We start from the raw sequence: 19,267 nt of genomic DNA, 5'->3' as shown, positions 1-19,267 counted from the left end.
GCAGAACCTTGGGCCGTGAACGGGGGACTATCCTGGTGGCTACGGAGGGGCTCGTGGCAGTGGAGGCTTCCCGGAGGAAGTGATGGGCTTAGGCTGAGAGAGTGGAAGGAAGAGGAGTCAGAGAGGAGGGAAAGTGTCCTGGGCGAGAGACCGGCCCCTGCAAAGGCCCTGTGGCAGGTGCAAGCACGGGAGTATGAGGGACTGAAAAGCGTGTGGCCGGGAGGGAGCGTGGGAGAAGGGCCGGGACTAGACTGGAGGGGTGGGCAGGGGCCGTGAAGGCCTCCCCGGCATACCATTTCCCCGCACACAGCCTCCCCCCGCTTCCCGCCCACAGCTGTATCCCCATGTGCGGGACCATCCCTTGTCACACAACTCCCCCGCCCGAGGATCTCCCACATGGCCCTGTGCCCCCCCCCCACCCCCAGACACCCAGCCCCCTCCCCACGCAACAGAATCCTCAAGACACACGAGTGGAGGCAGGCACTGGGTTTAATTGGGACCTGATTCTGGAAGGAGCAAGGCCTGCAGTCCTCTTGGCTCTGTGCTCAGCCGGCCCTGGTGACCCCAGCTCGTACCAGCGGCTTTCACCCCAGATCCCAGCCTACGCCGGCCCGCGGCTTCTGTTCCCGGCCCGGGCACTGGTCTGCGCGCAGACTGCCTGGGTCCCCCACTCATCTTCATCGGGGAGGCCTGCTGCATGGGCTCGTGGCCCCTCTTTCTCCCGCCAGGGGAGGCCCCCTCCGCTCACTGGGGTGTCTAGCTGGGCTGTGTAATCTCCCTTCCTCTTTAGGGCCTGGGGACGAGGATGCCAGGCCGGGTGTTAGGGTGGCTTCCTGGCCTCCTTCCTCAGCAGGGAGCTGGCCACTGCCAGGGCCCCGCCCTGCACGAACCGCACGAAATTGTCCCCAGCCAGCGGCCCCACGGCGTACAGGCCCTCCTGGCGGGTGCTCTGGTAGGTGAAGGGGTCCACGTCGATGGGGTTCCTCTTGGCGCTCAGCGGCTGGTCGGGGTCCATGGCCAAGTCAGCGCCCGCCCCGGGGAGGAAGGAGAGGTCGGGGTGGGAGCCGATGAGGACCAGCACCAGGGCGACCCCGAAGACTTTCTGGAGGCCGTCGCGGTCCTGGAACACGGCCTGGCGGTCGGCCTTAAAGAGCAGCAGCCGGTGTTCGGGGAGGCTGAGGTAGCCCTCGTAGGGGCTGGGCGACAGGATGGACTGCTCCCGCATCATCTGGTGCACCTTGTGGTACTCGGGGTACAGCATCTTGGGCAGCTGGTTGAAGACCAGGCCGGGGTCGTCCACGGGCCGGCGGAAGGTGTGGATCACGGGGATGTTGCAGTGACGCGCATAGAGGACCGCGTCGGCCGCCGACAGCCCCGCGCCCACGATGAGGACGGGGTCGGAGGCTGGGGTTACCGCGCCCGCCCTCACGGCCGCCTCCAGGGCCGCCAGCTCATAGTGGACGAAGGGCAGGGCCTCCCCGGGGACGCCCAGCCGCGCCGGGCTGTCCGATGTGCCCGTGGCCAGGACCACGTTGCGGGCGCACAGGGAGAAGGGCCGTCGGCTCTGGTCCTCGGTGGTCACGAAGCCGCTCACCTGGAAGAGGGGGCTGGGCTCCCGGCCCCCGGAGGCGCCGGACTCAGGCGTCCCCCACTCCACGGCCGTGACCACGGCGCCGGACACAAAGTTGCGACCCAGGTCCTTCTTGGTCACGTAGTCCCTGTAGTAGTGAGCGATGTCCCCAGCCGTGGCCCGGCTATTGCGAAGGCCTCTGAAGGGAAGGATTGGGGAAGCGGGGGTGTCAGAGGGCAGACTGGGGTGTGGGGGCCACAAAGGGGCCATCGGGGGGGGGGTGACCAGGCCAGCGGTGGGCTGCGGTGAGGGCCGGGGTGAGAGTGTGGCCACCAGAGTCAGGTGGGCTGGGTTCAAATCCCAGCTCTGCTGCCGGTGAGCTCTGTGCCTGAAGCCCTCCGTGCGTCAGTGTCCTCATCTACACAGCGGGGAGGACGGTGGTGGTGGTTCTAGTTCATGTGGTTGCAGAGAGGGTTAGAGGGTCATGTGACCAGAAGCTTTAGGAAACAACCTGACAGGTAGTAAGTGACAGGTTAAGCCGCAGCCACTGTTATCACTCCCAAGGACTAAATAACGACCCACGTAAATATGGTGGGATTCCGGGGCGCCTGGGGGGGCTCAGTCGGTTGAGCGTCCGACTTCAGATGGGGTCACGATCTCGCGGTTTGTGGGTTCGAGCCCCGCGTCGGGCTCGGTGCTGACAGCTCGGAGCCTGGAGCCTGCTTTGGAGTCTGGGTCTCGGTGTCTCTCTGCCCCTCCCCCACTCACGCTCTGCCTCTCTCTCTCTCTCTCTCTCTCTCAAAAATAAAGATTTAAAATGTTTAAAAAAAAATAACGGGAGGATTCCATGTCTATAAAGTTCAGAAACAGGGAAAACTGATCCACGGGGTGGGAGGGGAAGGAGAGGTCCCCCCCGGGCAGGAGGAAGGGGTCTGGGATGGGAACTGTCACCATACTGGGGACCAGGATGAGGAGGCCTTCGGGGGCAGGGAAGCTAGTTCCTGACTCTGGGCAGCTGAAATGCAGGTGTGTCTGCTTCGACACATTTCCTCTGCCTGTGTGCCTTTGAGTTGCGCCCTTTCTGTAAGTAGGCTGTATACTTCAGTAGACAATAACCGGGTAAAAAATAACCCGGGTACAGCACTGAGCACCATCCCCAGCACACACAGCCACAGGAGAGACTGTTTTATTGCAGCATTGTTACTCTTGTCGTCGCTGTTATCACCGCCCCTCCCAGGGCAGTGACCGCAGGGCCGGGATCGAGGGTGGCTGAGGGACAGGCTTGCCAAGATCTCAGCTCCTCTCTCCAGCGACCCGTGCGACCTCAGGGGAGCCAGCTTCCCCGAGTGTGGGCGTGTCGTTAAGGAGGCGCTCACTGCAGGAGAATCCTCTGTGACTCCCCCAACGGGACCGAGTGTGGCCTGAGCTCACGCCGTGTCCCCCGAGGCTGTGCCTCGTGGCCCAGCTCGCTAGCCTGCTTCTGAAACCGGAGCCCTGGGGTCTGTTTCTGTGGACTTGTCACTTGCCCTTCTCGGAGTCAAAATGGTTTCAAAGAATGGGCCTGAGGTGTTACCTCCAGGGTTCCTTCTAAGAAGGGCACGTGGGACAGAAGGCGAGCCGGGACCGGGCAGGGCTTAGGAACCGTGGCAGCAGCAGCCCAGGGGTAGGGAAGGCACCTGCTGTGGGTGTGGGCCGCCCCCCACCCCGCCTCAGCTCAGGGCCCCCGCTGTGAGTAAGAATAGTCACAGGAGTAGGCGGAGAAGTGCTGAATTGGGAATATTACGTGGCCATGTAAAAGGCTGGTTACGAACACTGTCCTCACGGGGTGAAATCCTGAGGCCAGAGCATTAAACTTAAAAGTAGAATATAAAAGGAGGGGCGCCTGGGAGGCTCAGCTGGTTAAGCGTCCGACTCTCGATCCCAGCTCAGGTCACGATCTCACGGTTTGTGAGCGCGAGCCTCGAGCCAGGCTCTGTGCTGACCGTGCAGTTCCCGCTTGGGAGTCTCTCTCTTTCCCTCTCTCTCTTCCCTTCCGCCACTCGTTCTCTCACTCTCTCTCAAAATAAATAAGAAAACATTAAAGAAAAAAAAAAAGAAAGAAAAGTAGGCTATAAAAGGGCACGCCTACAATTACAACCTAAGTTCCCATCTGTCTGTTAACACGTCACGACGCTAGCCTGGGTGTCTTCCGACCAAATCTGCAGGGACACAAAGGCTTTGTGAAACGGGGTGGCTGGGTGGGAGACAAGAGGCCTGTGAGGGGCGGAGGGGACAGGGCATCACCACCCGCGCGGCGACCCCCTCCGACCCCGAGGCCCTGGGCAACTTCCTGCCTCGCTCCCCAGGCAGGGCAGGGGCTGGGACTTGTTTGTTCGGGGAATGAGCTGTTCCCCCAGGATGGTCAGAAGCGTGCAGGGAGGTCACGACGGAGCAGGAAACAAGATGGACAGAACTACCCCCCCCCCCCCACCATGGGCTAGCGACAGGCAGGGACGTGGGGGTGAGAGGAGCCTGGTCGGAGCCCCAGGGCAGGACCAGCTGTCCCCCTCCCACAGGGGCTGGGATGCTGCCCAGGCCCCCCGTCAGAGGCTTGTGGGCCAGGCGGGAGGACTGGGGGGGAGTCCTGGGGTGAGCCCAGCCCCGGGCGGCCCTCTCGCCACCGGGGCCTCAGTGTCCCGCCCCGGGCAGGAGGAAGGGCGGCGTTGGTGGCCCTGAGCCCCTTTCCCTCTGGCTCCTGGGCTCCGCATGGGGGCAGGCCCGGGTCACCCCGCCCTCCTCACCCTCCGGGGCTTTCCAGAACTGCCTCACCTCCGCTTCCTGCGTATCCACTCCTTGACCTGCAGGTCTGGGAGCCCCATCCACTGGCCTTGGCTAAGGGTCACCATGGAGCCTTCAATGGACTGTGGGCAAAAGGAGTCCTTTGGTCCAGGCCTCTCCTAGCCCCTAGCCCAGCAGGTCGGCAGGGGGTGGGAGGCCTTAGCTGGGGAGGGGGCAGAAAGGGCAGGTGGGGAGGGAGGCAGAGGGGCGGTGGGTAGAGCAGGAGGGGGAGGGAATAGGGAATAGGCAGGAAATGGAAGAGTCCTAATCTTTGGGAGGAAATCTCTCCGACACTCCGGGTAGACTGAGCCCAGATCCCCCCCGCCCGCCTCTCCCGGCCCCCACTCACATGCCAGGCCCCCCCAGGCAGGTTCCGGCCTAGGACCATGTGGGGGATGGCTCGCTCCTTCTGGTGCTTCCAGGTAAGAACGGACTCCATGTTTCCCCCAAAGTCTGTGTCTGGGCGCAGGAGGGCGTCAAAGAGCAGGGCCACGGGGCTTTGGCACCGGCCTTCGAGGCCTTCAGACAGGTAATCCAGGTCCTGGAGGGGGTGCACGGGTCAGAGGAGCCACTGGACCAAGGCTGCCCGGTTTTGCATTCCCACCCTAGTATCAGGGTGGCCAGACAGACCCGGAAAGTGCTGCCTCTCACTAGGAGATAAAGGCACGGCAGCATGTTAAAGGCTCTGACAAGTCCTGCAGCCGAATTTCCCTGTAGTTTTGCCAAACCCGAGCATCTCTCAGACTTCCTGGAGTAGGAATGTCTTCTCTGAGGAACCGGTGTCCTGTAGAAGGCATTTTGAAAGATGCCGATCTAGACCAAATGCCAGCTTGCTTCCTCATCCACCAGCTTGAGGGTGGGAGGGGCTAGGAGGAGGGGAAAATGCTGGGAGGAGGAGGTGGCCAGCCAGCGGCCTTCTGGAAGGCCAGGGGCGTGGATGGAGGATTGGTGAGCTCCCTGGGGCAGGGGCTAGTGAAATGAACTACCCAGGGCGGAATTTCTCAACTGTGCGGGGCCGGCTCGCGCTCTGTGGCGGGAGCGTGTAGGGTAACCGCCGTTGTGACAACCGACGTTGTCCCCGGGGATGGCCGAGGGGGCCCTGGAGAGCAGGATCATCCCCCGGTTTACACCCGCTGGTCTAGGGGACGTAAGGGAAGCTGGTGTCGCAGCTGCCGATCGCGAAAGACGGCCCTGGTTCCTGGCACGATTTCCGCGCCGGCCCCTGTGGCCGCTCGCCTTCCTCACGTGGTCTTGTGGTCTAACCACCGCGTATTTTTGTTCTTGCCCCGCTTCCCCAGGGTGTGCGTGCCCCCTGCCCCATCCCCAGAGCTCTGGCCCACCTGGTCCAGGAGGGAGACCCCCGGCGCCTCGGCGAGCTTCCTCTGCAGCAGCGGGTGCGGGTGGACGGCATCTGGCCTCACGTAGGGGGTGTAGCCGGACAGCAGGTAGGACAGGCAGATGCCTGAGGGGCCGTTGCCTGAGGAGACAGGGTGGGGTCAGAGGTACCGAGGGCTTTGGTCTTGAGCTGACTTGTCAATCGATTGGCTTTTCGTTCGTAAAAACAGAACGTCTATTCCGCCGTTAGCCGAGCCGGCCACTGTGCGTAACAATGGCGACTGAAGCACTGAACGATCGTTGAGAGCCTACTACGCGCCGGGCGCTGTACTCTCGTACTACTCTCACGACAATCGCTGGCATTTATCTAGCACTTGTGATGTGTCAAGGGATTTTAACAACCGAATAATAGGAAACTGACCGATCCCCCCCGCCGGACCGGGCCCCGCACGAGGCCCTGTCGTGCGTGCCTCGGCCCCCATTCTCTCCCGATAACATTCGTGGGTGCACGCTACCCTTTCCCCCTTTTCATCCCGGGAGGGAGCGGGAGCTCAGAGAGGTTGAGTAACTTGCTTGTGGTCACACAGCAACGTGACGGAGATTCTAAGACCACTAAGAACTAGTCCCGTTAGCCCAGAGCTGACCGTCTGGGATGTCACATAGACGAGTAAAATATTAGGGCACAGATTGTCCCGTGCTCTGCAGGGGTGAGAGCAGGGGCGCGGAGGAGGGGTGCGGAGCCACCTGTGGGGGGTCTCTGCTCCCCGGGCCTGAATGACTCACACCGCCTGTGCGTGGCACTTCTTGGGCATTTAACCTCGTGACATCGTTTCTTATCGGTCTTTCCCCTCCTCCTTATCTTGTGCTGCTGAGAAGATTACTCGTGTGTGGAATTAGGACAAACCGCATGAAATCGCTGACGTTCAACTCTTTTTGATTTACAGAAATGGCCATTTCGGATCTCGGCTCGCACGGGGGAGGGGCCGCCCGTCTCCCACTGGGCAGCCCTGAGGCAGGAACCACATGCTTCAGCCGTAACCCCTCATGCGGGCACCTAGCACAGGGCCAGGCGCAGGGCCTGTCGTGGGCTTAGGACCAGGCCTCCCCCCTGCACCCCCCTCCTCCGCTCTCGCCGGGCAACCTCCGTGATGGTTCTGCTCTGGCCCCCTGGGTTCCTGGAGGGATTACAGGGAACGGGAACGGCATTTTATAAGCTGCTGGGCACCTCATCAGGCGCACGGTGAATGCTCCGTGGCCAATTTTTTTTTTCCATTTAACTTTTATTTTTTTTTAATATGAAATTTATTGTCAAATCGGTTTCCATACAACTCAGTGGCCGATTTTAAAGGCAACGGTGGTAAAGAAAGGCCAGGCCTGGGCTTGCCTGGCTCCTGACCTTCCACTCTAGGGGCTCAGCGTGTCCCCTCCCCCTGCCCCGGGCAGCACTCACCGATGATGAGGACTGGGAGGGGCTCCGAACGGTCGGTGCCAAGGTGGTCCCTCCTGCGGCTGTTCATGGCTGGGGCTGGTGGGGGGCTGGGAGCCGGCAGCTGATCTGGGGGAGAGGAAGGGCCACTCGGTGAGCCTTGGGTGTCATGCAGGCACTTCCCAGCTACGGGGTATTGTCCTTTGGCCCTCAGGGTCAAGTCCAAGATCCTCCCTGAGGCCAGTCAAGATGCCGCTCCCCTGCTCCTTCTCCCCTCCTCGCACCTGCTCCGTTCCAAACAGTCCCCTCTCCCGACCTGGTCACTTCCACATCTGAGCTGCACCCCACTCGCCCCATCTCATCGGCGGGCAGTGACAACACCCAAAGCTTCCCGTCCACCTTCTGCAAGGCCTCTTCTTCTCAACCCAGGGGCAAGCCCTGGCCGACAACGTGGTGACAGCCACCGCCCCCACCCCGGTCCAGCCCTCAGGTCTCTGAGCAGCCAGTGGACTTTGGAGCCATCACCTGGCCCTAGCACGGCGCTTCCTAGCTGGTGACCAGGGGCCCATTCCCGGACCTCTCTGGGTCAGGCTCCTCGTCTATAAAGTGGGAGTAGCAGTCTCCACCCAGTAGGGCTGTTGGGGGACACAGTGAGGTGATGGCCGTGAAGCACCGGCTGGAGCAAAATGTGCTGCCGAGAAAGGACCAGGGCTCACTGCCTGCTCCAGGGGGCTCGGTTGGAACAGGTGGGCTTGTGGAGAATTGCTCCCCCCCCCCCCCCCCGCCGCCCCTGCCCTGGGGAACTAGGTTTGGAGAAAAGTCTTCCAAGCTGGCTGGTCTCTGGAGCACCAGCGCCCCCTGCTGGCCGCAGGCCCGCATCACTCACAGCGACGCAGACCCCGTTCTTGACGCTGCAGGTGCAGAGGAGGCTCCAGACTCCCCTTCTCCCTCCACGTCCCCCAAACCCAGCTAAGAGGGGCCCCCGGGCTCGCCCACTGTCCACACCCTGCCGTCCTGAGGGCCCCAAGGCATCACCCACACGAGTGCGTCAGGAATGGGTGGCCGTTAGCACCGGCATAGCTCCTTCCCGTGTTCTGCTCATACGGCCCCACGCAGAAAGCTCTGTCAGTTATGATCCCATTTCACAGATGCGTAAACTGGAGCCCAGAGGGGACGCACAGGTCGCTCAGTGCCACAAAACTGCCTCTTAAACCCAGGGCTAACTGGTGCCAGGCTTTGCCCGGGTGCACCACGCGTGACCCCGGCCAGCCCCAGGGAGACCCGGGGCTTGTCACAGGGTCACACACACGTACAAAGTGAGTGGGTGGTCATATGGCCCCAGGGAGGGGGGCCCAGGGTCACTGCCATCAGAATTCTCCCGTAGAAGGCAGAAATCTGGATTTCTACGTGCATTCTCTGATTTGGAAAAGTGGGCGACTAATTCACACTCGTCCAAAAAACCGTGAATAGCCGACAGAATGTGACAGAGCCAGGATACGACTTCTGATGCGTGCACAGTGACAGAAACAGCAGCCCCCACTCCCAGGCAGGCCCTGAGAGGTGAGCCGTGTCACCTCCACCTGGCAGGAAAAGGGAGGCTCGAGGTTAAAGGACGTCTCCGGAGTCACACGGCGGGAAGGGGCACGTCAGGGGGCACGTCAGGGACTCCCTCCTCGGTGCTCTCGGGCCCCCTGAAAACAGCCTTCCATGCCGCTGCTGGGCCCAGGGGAGAGGACTTGGGGGTGACCCCGGGTGACCCCCCCCCCCCCCCACTAACAAGAACGACACAAAAGGCTAACACTTCTGAACTTCTATGGAGCTGGCTAGGTACCAAGCATGTTCTAAACACTTTATCCACATTAATTTGATTCTTATTTAATTAGCAGCATGCACTGTCATACGTACTCTTAGGCTCGCTCCCATATTACAGATAGTCAAGCTGAGGCCAGCGAGCCCTTCTCCAGAGTGGAGTGTGACGGGGGCCATTCCCAGCCGGGCTCATCCTTCTGCCCTGTCCCCACTGCTGGTGGGGAGGGAGGCCACGGGTCCACGTTCCCAGCTGGCAGGGAGCAGTGTCTCACTAACCGCTGGGCACCGGGTGAGCCTGGTGGCCCTGGGGAACAGGATTGTAGCTCCCAGAACACTTTCTCCCGGAACCGCCAAACAGCCCCAGGGCCCCACCCCTCCTCATGACTGTCCCCAGGAACAACAGGGACCCAGGTGATGTCCTTGCTGAAAGCTGTGCCTTAGCAACTTTCATTCTCGTGCAAACCCACTTCACTGATGTGAAAACTGAGGCTCAGGGAGGTGAGGCCATGCCCCAGAGCCAGTGGGTGATAGAATGAGGGTTTGGCACCCGTGGTTTGGGTTCACCTAGACCCTCCACAACCCCCCGAAACGAGCACGCAACCTGTTCCCAGGGACCCGAGCCCGCCCTGGGCATGCCCGTCCCCTCTCTTGTCCCTTGAGCGTCCCCACCCCCAGTGAAGAGGGGCACTCCCCGAGTCCTCGTTTGCCCTCTTCTTGTGCTTCCCGGAAGGTGGAGGAACCCAGTTACCACCAGGGCTCTTGGGATCCGAGTCCAGGGCTCCCAGCGGCCTCTGGATGCCACCCATGTGAGGTCACGACCCAGGGGACACTCCTGTGCAGCGTCCCAAGGTCCTGAGCAGCCAAAAGCTCTCATGACCTTGGAAGAAGGCACACACTGCCTACTGACAGCAGGCGACCTGAAACCACACCCATCCCAGTTATGCTTTTTAGTGCTGTGGTGTTGGCATGGGCACCTTTTTAATGTTAACTTTTTCTTTGAGTGCCCCCCCCCCCCGCCCGCGTTGCCTGGACAGCAAAAAAGCTCCCATGAAAGACTGACTCTAACTCCCAGAAGCAAATCGGCATCAAAGGAATGGAAATAATGGCATCTGTAAATGATGTTTCTTTGAAGTTTGTAGCACAGGCACTTTCCGGGGGAGGAAGGCTTAAAACTGTTCGGAGACACTGAGGCACCAGTTCGGCCGCACTTACTGGGCACCTCCGGAGGCCCTTTGCTCATTTGACTTTGATGACGCCCCCCACCCCGGGGCACAGAGGCGCCGTCTTGCCTGGGGAATGTCCGAGATGATGGCCTCGAGTGCAAGGCCTGCCCGTGGATAACCGGGGAAAAGACTGCACGATGACAGTTGCCACCAAGAAAGTGACACGAGGCTGCGGGGCAGGGTGAAGGTGAGGGGGGTCCCTCGACACAAGGGCCACTTGCCGGCAGCCTGGGCACACCCCCTGCACCCCCTCCCTTTGGAGCCTCCCCCTCCTGAGCCCCAGGAGTTCAGAGGCTCCCAGACCCCTGGTTCTCAGCACCCCAACCTTCTGTCAGACGCCAAGTGCTGGGGACCCCCCGGGGCGGCCCGGAAGGCCGGGAGAAGCACCCGGCCCAGCAGCCTGGCTGCAGGACCCAGGGGCCTCGCCGGGCAGCGCGCCGGGCTGACCACGCCTCTTTCCTGCCAAGAGCAGCATCACGTGGACCGGCGACAGCGGCGGTGGGGACGGAGGGTGCCAGGCACCTGGAGATGGTCATGGCCTGCAGGGGCGGAGGAGGAACCCGGCGGCGGCCCGAAGAGCTCCTTAGTGGGGCCTGCCAGCCCCCCTGCCCAGCCGCGCCCCTGTCTCCCGCCCCCAGGCCACTCACCTGACCCGCAGGCGTTGCAGGGAACCCGGGGAGCCTGACCTGGCGGGCGCCTGGAGGGCCGGGGTCACAGAGCCACTGGGGAGCGGGCTGCCTTTGCCCCGTGGGGACCCGACCGAGCAGGCTGTGCGAGTCAGGGAGGCGAGGGTATTTCACGGGCTGGGAGGAGGCGGGCGGGCGGGGCGGGGCCAGGAAAATCACTTTCATAAGCGTGAGTCAGCAGGGGCCCCTGGATGAATGAACTTGCACCAGACCCAGGACCGGCCTTAAAGGGCCCCCACCGGCCAGGGCGGGGGTGGGGGTGGGGGTGGCCAGGCTGGCCCCCACCCCTGGGGCTCAGTCAGTAAACGGAGGCCCCAAGGGACCCCCAACCGAGCCAGCCTGGCCTTTTCTCTTAGGGAGGGAAGACAGCCTTCCCAAAATTGGAGGTGGCCCTTGTGTTGGGAGTGGAGAAAGCCACACACCCTGCTTGCACTTGGTGGCCCCCCCGCACCCCCACCCCGGCTGTTCTCCACTCCTCCTCACCCGACCCAGTGACCAACCTCCTGACATCAGCCTGCCCATGATGAGACCCCGGGCTCTGCCACTTCCTGGGCGAGCTGCCTCAGCTTCCTCATCCCAGAAACGGGGCTGGCTAACAGGCTTTCCCCCCTGGGCTGGGCGTGGTATGTAAGCGATGTCACCCTTGGCTCCCTAGTTCAAGTCCCCCTTTCTTCCTTATTCTTTCTCTGCACGCCTTACGGTTTGCTGACCCTTACTATTATTTCATCGTCTGTCTCCCCAGACCAGGAGGTGGGTCCTGCGTGGGCAGGGGAGTGTTTCTGTGTCTGCTTTATCCCGAATCTAGAATGCTGCTCTGCACACAGTAGGCGCTCAAGAAGGAAGGAGGGAGGGAGGGAGGGAGGGTTGGGACACTATTTGGCCCACAGACCTCAGTGCACATTAGCTGTGATTTTCATTATTGACGTGAATGCCGCCCCCTCATCCTTTCCTGGCCGGAGGGGCCTGTGGCAGGCAAGGGGGAACTCGCCTTGCGTGCAAAATTTAAGGGTGCACCGAGAACACTCAGTGATGAAGAAAATAGTATTTTAGTGCAAGGTTTTTTGGAAAATCAAACCTAGGGGCGCCTGGCTGGTCCAGTCGGAGGAGCGTGCGACTCTTGACCTTGGGGTTGTGAGTTCGAGACCCACATTGTGTGTAAAGGTCACTTTAAAAAAATAAATAAACCTAAAAAATCAAAAAACAATGCCAAACGTGAAGGATACACAAAAGATTACAATTTCAAAACCAAACAGGATCTGTAACCGTGCCGAGCCATATTGGAGCCTGAGCACAAAGAAAAATCAGAATACTGATGCTGTCTTCATTTAAAACCTTGCTATGTTTCCTCATCTTGGATTTTTGGCGTTACTCTTGATTTTTAAAAATACTGCAGGAACACAAGACCCATGGGTCTTGATCATGGAATGCTTTGGTGCCCCTTATAGTTTGTGCCCGAGGTGATGTCTCTCTCCTGGTCCTGGTGGCCACAGGGGCTGGGGCTGGGGTTCGCACAGCACAGGGTATGCGCAGGGAGGTGAGGTGGGGGGACGAGGAGGGCGGGGACCAGGTCAGATTGTGAGGCTCTACTGGGGACAGAGTGTGGCATCCCACCAATGAAAGACAACCTCTGAGGATACAGAGTCCCGCTGAGACCGCCAGGGACAGATGGACCGACAGAAGCCACGGAGTGGGGGGAGGAGAGGATGGGGGAGAGGGAGAGAGGCGAGCTGGCACAGGGAGGGCTGGAGGCTGGGGGTGGGTGGAGGGTTTGGGGGGCAGCGCGAAGAGCAGGCTGAGAAGGGAGACCCTAGGCTCAGGGAGGAGATTAGGGGTCATGAACTGGGAAGGCGGCCCCACAAGGCTACGCCTGAGGGGAGCCCCTGCCTCCGGCCTGCGCTCTCCTCCTTGGGGGCTCCTGGGTATGTGCCCTGTGCCCGGGACCCCACTCTCAGAAGGGCCCTGGGCTTGCTTTAAAGCTCTGCTGTCGCCGCTTTAAAATCCTTATTAGGGGCGCCTGGGTGGCTCAGTCGGTTGAGCATCCGACTTCAGCTCAGGTGATGATCTCGTGGTTCACGGGTCCGAGCCCCGCTGACAGCTCGGAGCCTGGAGCCTGCTTCACGGATTCTGCCTCCCTCTCTCTCTGCCCCTCCCTGGCTCGTACTCCGTCTCTCTCTCTCTCAAAAATAAATAAAACATGAAAAAGTAATAATAAAAAATAAAGTTCTTGTGAATTTTTTTTTTTTTAATTTTTTTTTTTAACGTTTATTTATTTTTGAGACAGAGAGAGACAGAGCATGAATGGGGGAGGGTCAGAGAGAGAGGGAGACACAGAATCGGAAGCAGGCTCCAGGCTCTGAGCTGTCAGCACAGAGCCCGACGCGGGGCTCGAACTCACGGACCGTGAGATCATGACCTGAGCCGAAGTCAGACGCTTAACTGACCAAGCCACCCAGGCGCCCCAAGTTCTTGTGAATTTTTGAATGAGGGGTCCCTCATTCTTCCAATTTGCACCGGGCCCCACAGATCGCATGATGGGCCAGACTGGGCTGCACCGAGTATGGCCTGCTGGGTGCTGGGCTTGGGCGCAGTCCCCCGGGCTGGGTGATTTCTGCTAAGGCACTGCCCCCCTGGAGCCTCGCTTTGCCCACGGGAAAATGGCACCCACAGTCCCGGGCCCCTGAGCAGCAGTGCTCCGCGGGTCCTATATGACACGGTACATAGCAGGTTGGGGGGGGGGGGGGGTCAGCGGGAAACCCACTGCTCTGGGCTGCGGCTCCCTGGGTGGCTTCTAGCCCCTTGTAGGTGTGCTGTGTGACCTTGGCTGTGGCCTCCCTCTCTGGGCCGTGGCTGTTTCCAAAGGCTGTGGCCGTTCCAGCCGTGGTCTTGTTTTAACGCTCCCTGACACTCTGAACGGGCACCGTCCACGCACCAGGAGCCCAGGGACAGCCTGGGGACTGTGGCTTCCACAGACATACCTCTGCTGCAGGCTGTATCTTTGCCCGGCCGCCTCGTCGTCTCCACCTCCCCATCCCAGGGCTCTGGTCTGGAACTTCCAGTGTGTTTGGATGTGTAAACTGAGGCAGAGAGAGACACCCCGGGTCAGAGGTTCCCACTTGGAGCATCTCAGCCCACGTGGGGCGAGAATGAGGTTCGGGGTCCAGAAAGGAAAGCCTGGGAAGGAGGTGGGCGCCCGGGTCCCCCATCTCTGGGTCTGGCCTGTCCTTCCTCCTGACCTGCCTTGTGGCCCCCGCTAGCCCTGATCCCTTTTCCGGATTTTGAAAATCTGCTGATACAGAGAATTGTGGGCGAGATGTGGACTTTCTTCCCCGTCGCCTGTTTATCTGCCAGGAGATTGTGGGAAATAGAATGTGTTGACTTGCTTCCAAAAAGCTTGGCCAAGACATAGATAAATGTCACGGGTGACAAGGGGACGGTGGCTGGGGACCATGGAGAGGGAAGGCAGGTCTGTGGAGGTTGACTCTGGGTGACTGGCTCTCTTGGGACTCCACTGGGTGCCCCGACCCCTCCACACCTGCCCCGTCCCCTTCAGCATCTGGAATATGAGCGCCTAGATCCAGATGTGCTGAAATGAAGGTTGCAAGACGTAGCAAACACAAATACAGGCCCCCAGGCAACCGAACTGCAGATAAGATACAAGCTATGAGTGTAAATACATTCCATGCAATATTTAGGATGCACTTAGACGAAACAATTTTTTTTCATTGTTTATCTGAAATTCAGTTAATTTCAGCCTCTATTTTATTTGGCAAATCTAGCCGTAAGCATAAAGTACACTAGGTTTTGAATAGTACAATAAAAAAAAAAAAAAAAAGGAAGGGAAAATGTCTCAATCATTTTTATATGGGTTACATGGTAAAATGAGAATATTTTAGACATCTTGGGTTAAATAAGACAAAGCATTAAAATAGTGTTCACCTGTTTCTTTTTACGTGATTAGTATGGCATCTGGAAAATGCATATGCATGTGGCCCTTTTTAGGCTTTTACTGGACATTGGCACCTGCTGCTGGCTGGTCAAGCAAACCGGGACATTCCTGGATTTAGCAGCGAAAGTCCCGCCGTGTTCCAGGAACACTCTCAGTCCTTGAGGAATCACACCCATCGGGCGTCCGCAGTGCAGCAAGCAGCCGGACAGGGTGACTTGGGAGAGGCGTTTCCCTTCTGAGCCTCAGTTCTCCCATCTGGGCACTGGCCTTGCAAGGTGGTGACAGCAGAGGGAGGGGCCCAGCAGTAAGAAGGAGCTCAGACACAGCAGCCCCCCGCCCCCCGGGCCTCCCCCAAGCTCCCTGCAGGTGCTTGGGTGCCGGGGAACCAGTGGAAGTGAGGACAGGCTGGCTTTGGGGCACTCCTCTGGGGGTCCTGAATTGGGAGGATCCCCTGTCAAAACCGCGATTTCTCTCTCCCCACAAGGTCCTAGGACTATTCCCAGGGGCTGCTTCTGGCCCTTCCGCCTCCCTTTTCCCCGTGGCGGCTCCCAGAGCACTGCCACTGGCCAGGCACCTCCAGGCGTGGACAGAAAGTGCTTTACGCGCAGCTGAGGCTCAGAGAGGCCAGTCTTGAGCCTGAGGGCCCACAGCATGAGCAACAGAACTGGGGCTTGAGCCAGGGGCTGGGACTGCAGAGTCTGGACCCTTCCGGGGGAAAAGGAAGACCATGAACTAAGGAAGGGACAAAGTCTCCTTCCTGCCTGGAGCACAGAGGCATGGCCCGGGAACTCTCCCGAAGGGCCTACCTACCACCACAGTCACCCTCTTTCTGAGGTGCCCACACTGTAAGGCGTTTCGGGGACGGATGCGTTTAATCAGTACACGAGTCCAGTGAGAAAAGTCTGCACGGGACTCTTATTTTCCCGTGCTACAGGTGAGGAAGCTGAGGCCCAGAGAATGTAAGATGTGACCCAAGTCACGGCGTGCGGTTAGAGTGGGACTGTGACCGGGTTCTTCCAGCTGCCCTGGCACAACGGGACCAGGCTTTTCCGGCACATGACAGGAGAGCTAATATTTGCCTTCCCCACTTACAGAGCTTTGCCACCACCTTATCTCACTGACTCCCCACAACCAGGGGGTGGGCAAATATTTTCAACAACAAGTTTAGTTTACAGATGAAGAAACCCAGGGAGACTTGCCCAAGGCCACTGTTTCCAACGGGGGTGGCAGAGGGGACCCGGAATGAAATCTGTCTGTCTGGTGGCAGGGCCACGCAGGCTGCCCCAGGACAGCGGTGGGAGCTGCCAGCGGGGGTTCACGACCCAGGGAATCACCACAGATGCCTGGGGAGACGAGGTCAAAGCTGCGGTGGGGGGGGGGGGGGCTGGGCCCTCTTCTCACCCACGGAGAGAGCTGGGGTGGGGCTCAGGAACCACAGGCGGAGTGTGGGGTTGGCCCCCAGAGGAGAGTCTGATGGCGGGGCTCAGCCCCAGCCTGTGGCCACACTCTCTGCCTCCCGATTCCCCCTCCTCCTGAAAAGCCAGGGGGAAAGTTACGGCAGGAGAGTCAATGTACCTGCCTTACAGTCAGGGTGGACAGGGGGTTCTGCCCAGGAATGAGACAAATGGGGACTCTGACCCCATCACTTTCAGCTGGGTGACTTTGGGCAGGTGACTTAACCCCTCTGAGCTTCCACGTCTTGCATGTGAGAGGCCGATGGCAGAGCAGAACTGTCGAGCCCCACTGCGCATGGGACTCGCCCGGCGAGAACCTAAAGCTATACTAACGCCCAGGCCTCGGTCCCAGAGATTCTGACCTCGCTGGGCTGGGGTGCAGCTGGCCCCGGGGAGTCCCCGTGTGCAGCGGGGCCGGGAGCCTCTGCCCTGGCAGCTGCAGGGGACGAGCAGAAAGCCCCTGGCCCCGGGGGAGGAGCCCCTCCCACCTTGGCGGCCGGTCCCTTGTCAACCACATTCCGCATGCAGCTGCCGGGAGAGTCATGAGGCCTAAAAGAGGAATCGGCTTCAGAGGAGCCAGACCACCAGGACTGCTGGTGACCCCGGTGGGGGTCTGGCCGGAGTCCCAAAGAACCACCGACCCCACCACTGGACGCACCGCTACGTCCCCTTACTCATTTACCGCAGGCGACTCACGTTCCCCAACTCGGTTCTAGGCCACCGCCCAGGCATCTGCACCGCCACACCGTGAGCCTGGAATTCCGGGGACCCCCCCCTGCGGGAAACAGCTACGATAAGCCAGGAGACCCCCTCCCCCCACGTCCCCCCCGCAAAGGCGCCGATATTAACAGCAAAGGCCATGAGCGTCTCCCGCGCCCGCTGCTGACCGTGGGTCTGCGCGTGGTGGCGAAGGCCCAGCCTTTGAAAAGCGCAGGTCGGGAGCCAAAGCCAACGTGGAAGTTCAGGGTGACAGAAACAGGAGAAGCGGACCGGAAACGGTGGGGATTCCTGCCACGGGGGGGGGGGGGGGGGCGGGGGGGGCCTAGGGGCAGGAACCTGAACACATTGGGGAGAAAAGAGGAAGCTGGGCCCATGGCGGAGGCCAAGGAGTCTCAGCTGGATTTGAATTCGAATTCCCATTACCTTTGCATAACAGACACCAATAGTCATCCTAAGTGGAGACAATTTTTGAGCCGAGGGCCTTCTGTGTTTTGTTCACAGATGAATTGCAGGCGTCCAGCACGGGGCCTGGGACACAGTGCTGGCTCAGTAAACAGTGACTGAATGAATTAATGAGTCTCGTTGCTTCCAGACTTTCCAGATAGCCTCTGGAAACACTGCCGAACGTGAATAAAGCCCTCTTTATGTCACAGGCGCATGGACGGGCGTGCCTGACGTATGTTTCAGTCTTAGGTGACCCCTGGGAATTGGCTGAGGTTGAAGACAGAGCCCTGTGGCACACCAGTAGAGGTCCTTCCTTCCTCCGGGAGACACGGTCCCCCCATCGGCAGAGGGGAGCACACAGTGTCTGTGGAGTCAGAGACCATGGGTTGTGCATCAGCTCTGATGTGTCTTTGGGGTCGTTACTTCACTTCTCCGAGCCTCAGTTTCCTCATCTGTAGTACAGAGGTGATAATACCTGTCCCCCAGGTAGCTCATGGGTCCTCAGGGAGGCCGTGGGTCCTCAGGGAGAGGCGGACACCCCTCCCCTCTGTGTATCACCATGCGGACGTTCTCATTCTGGGCGGTCATTTATATGGACCTGCTCGTTTTCCAGCCACCCAGCCCAGAGCCCCACTCCCCCCAAACGTCCTTGAGGCCAGTGGTTCTGGAAATGTGGTCCCCGGACCAGCAGCAGCAGCACCTGGGAACTTATCAGAAACGTAGAGGCTCAGGCCCCCGCCCTGGCCCCACAACCTGCACTTTCACGAGGCTTCTGGGTGATTCCCGCCAGGTTTTGATCCGCTGCTGAAGGAGAGGACGAGAAATTCCATCAAAGGCTCTGCCTACGCCTGCACAGTCCTTTGACTTGACTGCTCTGGATGAGCCCACGCTAGGCCCTTGGGGGTGTAGTGCCTCTCTCCCTACAGGCTTGTAAATCGTAAGTAACCTGCATTCTAGGGCTGGAGGTTTAGCTGGCGCCTCATCTGTGGGAAAACTGGGGCCCCACCTCCTGGTCCCTGCCCTTGAGGGTCCTGCCGTCGACCTGCAAGCCCCAGGCCCCTTGGCATGCTGAGAAGTAGGCTTGCAGGGGAAGGAAGCCCCCCAGACTCTGGGCTGCCAGGGCCGTCTGACCAGCCTTTCCAACAAGCTTCCGGGCCCTTCCCGAGCGGCCCAGGTTTATTGCCCTGGACCCAGAGGCCAGAAGCGGAGCTGGCGCTCCTGAGCTGTTTTGTCTCTGGCGTCTGTGGCTTTTGCCCCTTGGCCCCCGGGAGCGGGGGGTGGGGGTGGGCATCACTCGCTTTGTTTCATTTGGCCCACGTGCTACTAAAAAAAGCCTTGTTTGCCACCGTTATCAGGTTTTACGGGGCCTTGTCTTCTCGGGCAGGTGGGGTCAGGGCCTCCGGGATTTAACTTAGTGTCATGTGATCGGACCTTTCCCAGCGACAGGACAGGACAGGAGAACAGCTCCAAGAGCATTTTGCACGTTTCCCTGCAGAACAGCACTGGTGCCCAGCACGGAAGTCCTACGAAGACGGCCTCGGGGCTCCAGGGCCCAAGTGGGAGACGGGATTCCGGAGCCCCGTCCTTTCCCGCTGAGGCCCCACAGGCCCGCAGGGTCTCATGCAAGCTCACAGACTGCAAATGAGAGCCGGCACTCCCCTGCTGGACCACCTCCAGGGGCTCCCACTGCCCTCAGGCCTCAGATGCAGGCAGGCCCCTGCCGGAGCTGACCGGAAGGGCCTCCTCGCCCTCCTTCCAGGCGCCCAGGGAGCCCTGCTCTGGCCGCCATGCCCCTGCCCCTGCCTTGCTTTCCTGTGGTTCTGGGCAAGCCTCTCCA

At 60.2% G+C, this 19,267-nt stretch overlaps 1 protein-coding gene across 4 annotated transcripts in view; it reads right to left on the bottom strand.

Moving 5' to 3' along the window:
- Window positions 1–471: 471 nt before the first annotated feature.
- The window catches only part of OSGIN1 (oxidative stress induced growth inhibitor 1), a 32,034-nt gene continuing 13,238 nt past the window's right edge, over window positions 472–19,267 (bottom strand). Inside the window, exons 2-7 of one of the 4 annotated variants that reach the window (XM_042919821.1) lie at window positions 13,842–13,940; window positions 7,173–7,277; window positions 5,728–5,864; window positions 4,737–4,928; window positions 4,379–4,470; window positions 472–1,769 (exon numbers count right to left, since the gene is read on the bottom strand). In XM_042919821.1, the coding sequence (XP_042775755.1) occupies window positions 821–1,769; window positions 4,379–4,470; window positions 4,737–4,928; window positions 5,728–5,864; window positions 7,173–7,239 (1,437 nt within the window). In that variant the 5' untranslated portion in view covers window positions 7,240–7,277; window positions 13,842–13,940 and the 3' untranslated portion in view covers window positions 472–820. Of the gene's footprint in view, window positions 1,770–4,378; window positions 4,471–4,736; window positions 4,929–5,017; window positions 5,149–5,727; window positions 5,865–7,172; window positions 7,278–10,827; window positions 10,930–13,841; window positions 13,941–19,267 lie in introns of those variants that run through there. The other 3 variants (XM_042919819.1, XM_042919818.1, XM_042919820.1) reach the window with 3 other exon arrangements.

The sequence above is a fragment of the Panthera leo genome, chromosome E2, assembly GCF_018350215.1.
Source record: "Panthera leo isolate Ple1 chromosome E2, P.leo_Ple1_pat1.1, whole genome shotgun sequence".
Taxonomy (NCBI): Eukaryota; Metazoa; Chordata; class Mammalia; order Carnivora; family Felidae; genus Panthera; species Panthera leo.
The sequence above is the reverse complement of the archived record's forward strand: the minus strand, read 5'-3'. Positions and strand labels throughout refer to the sequence as shown.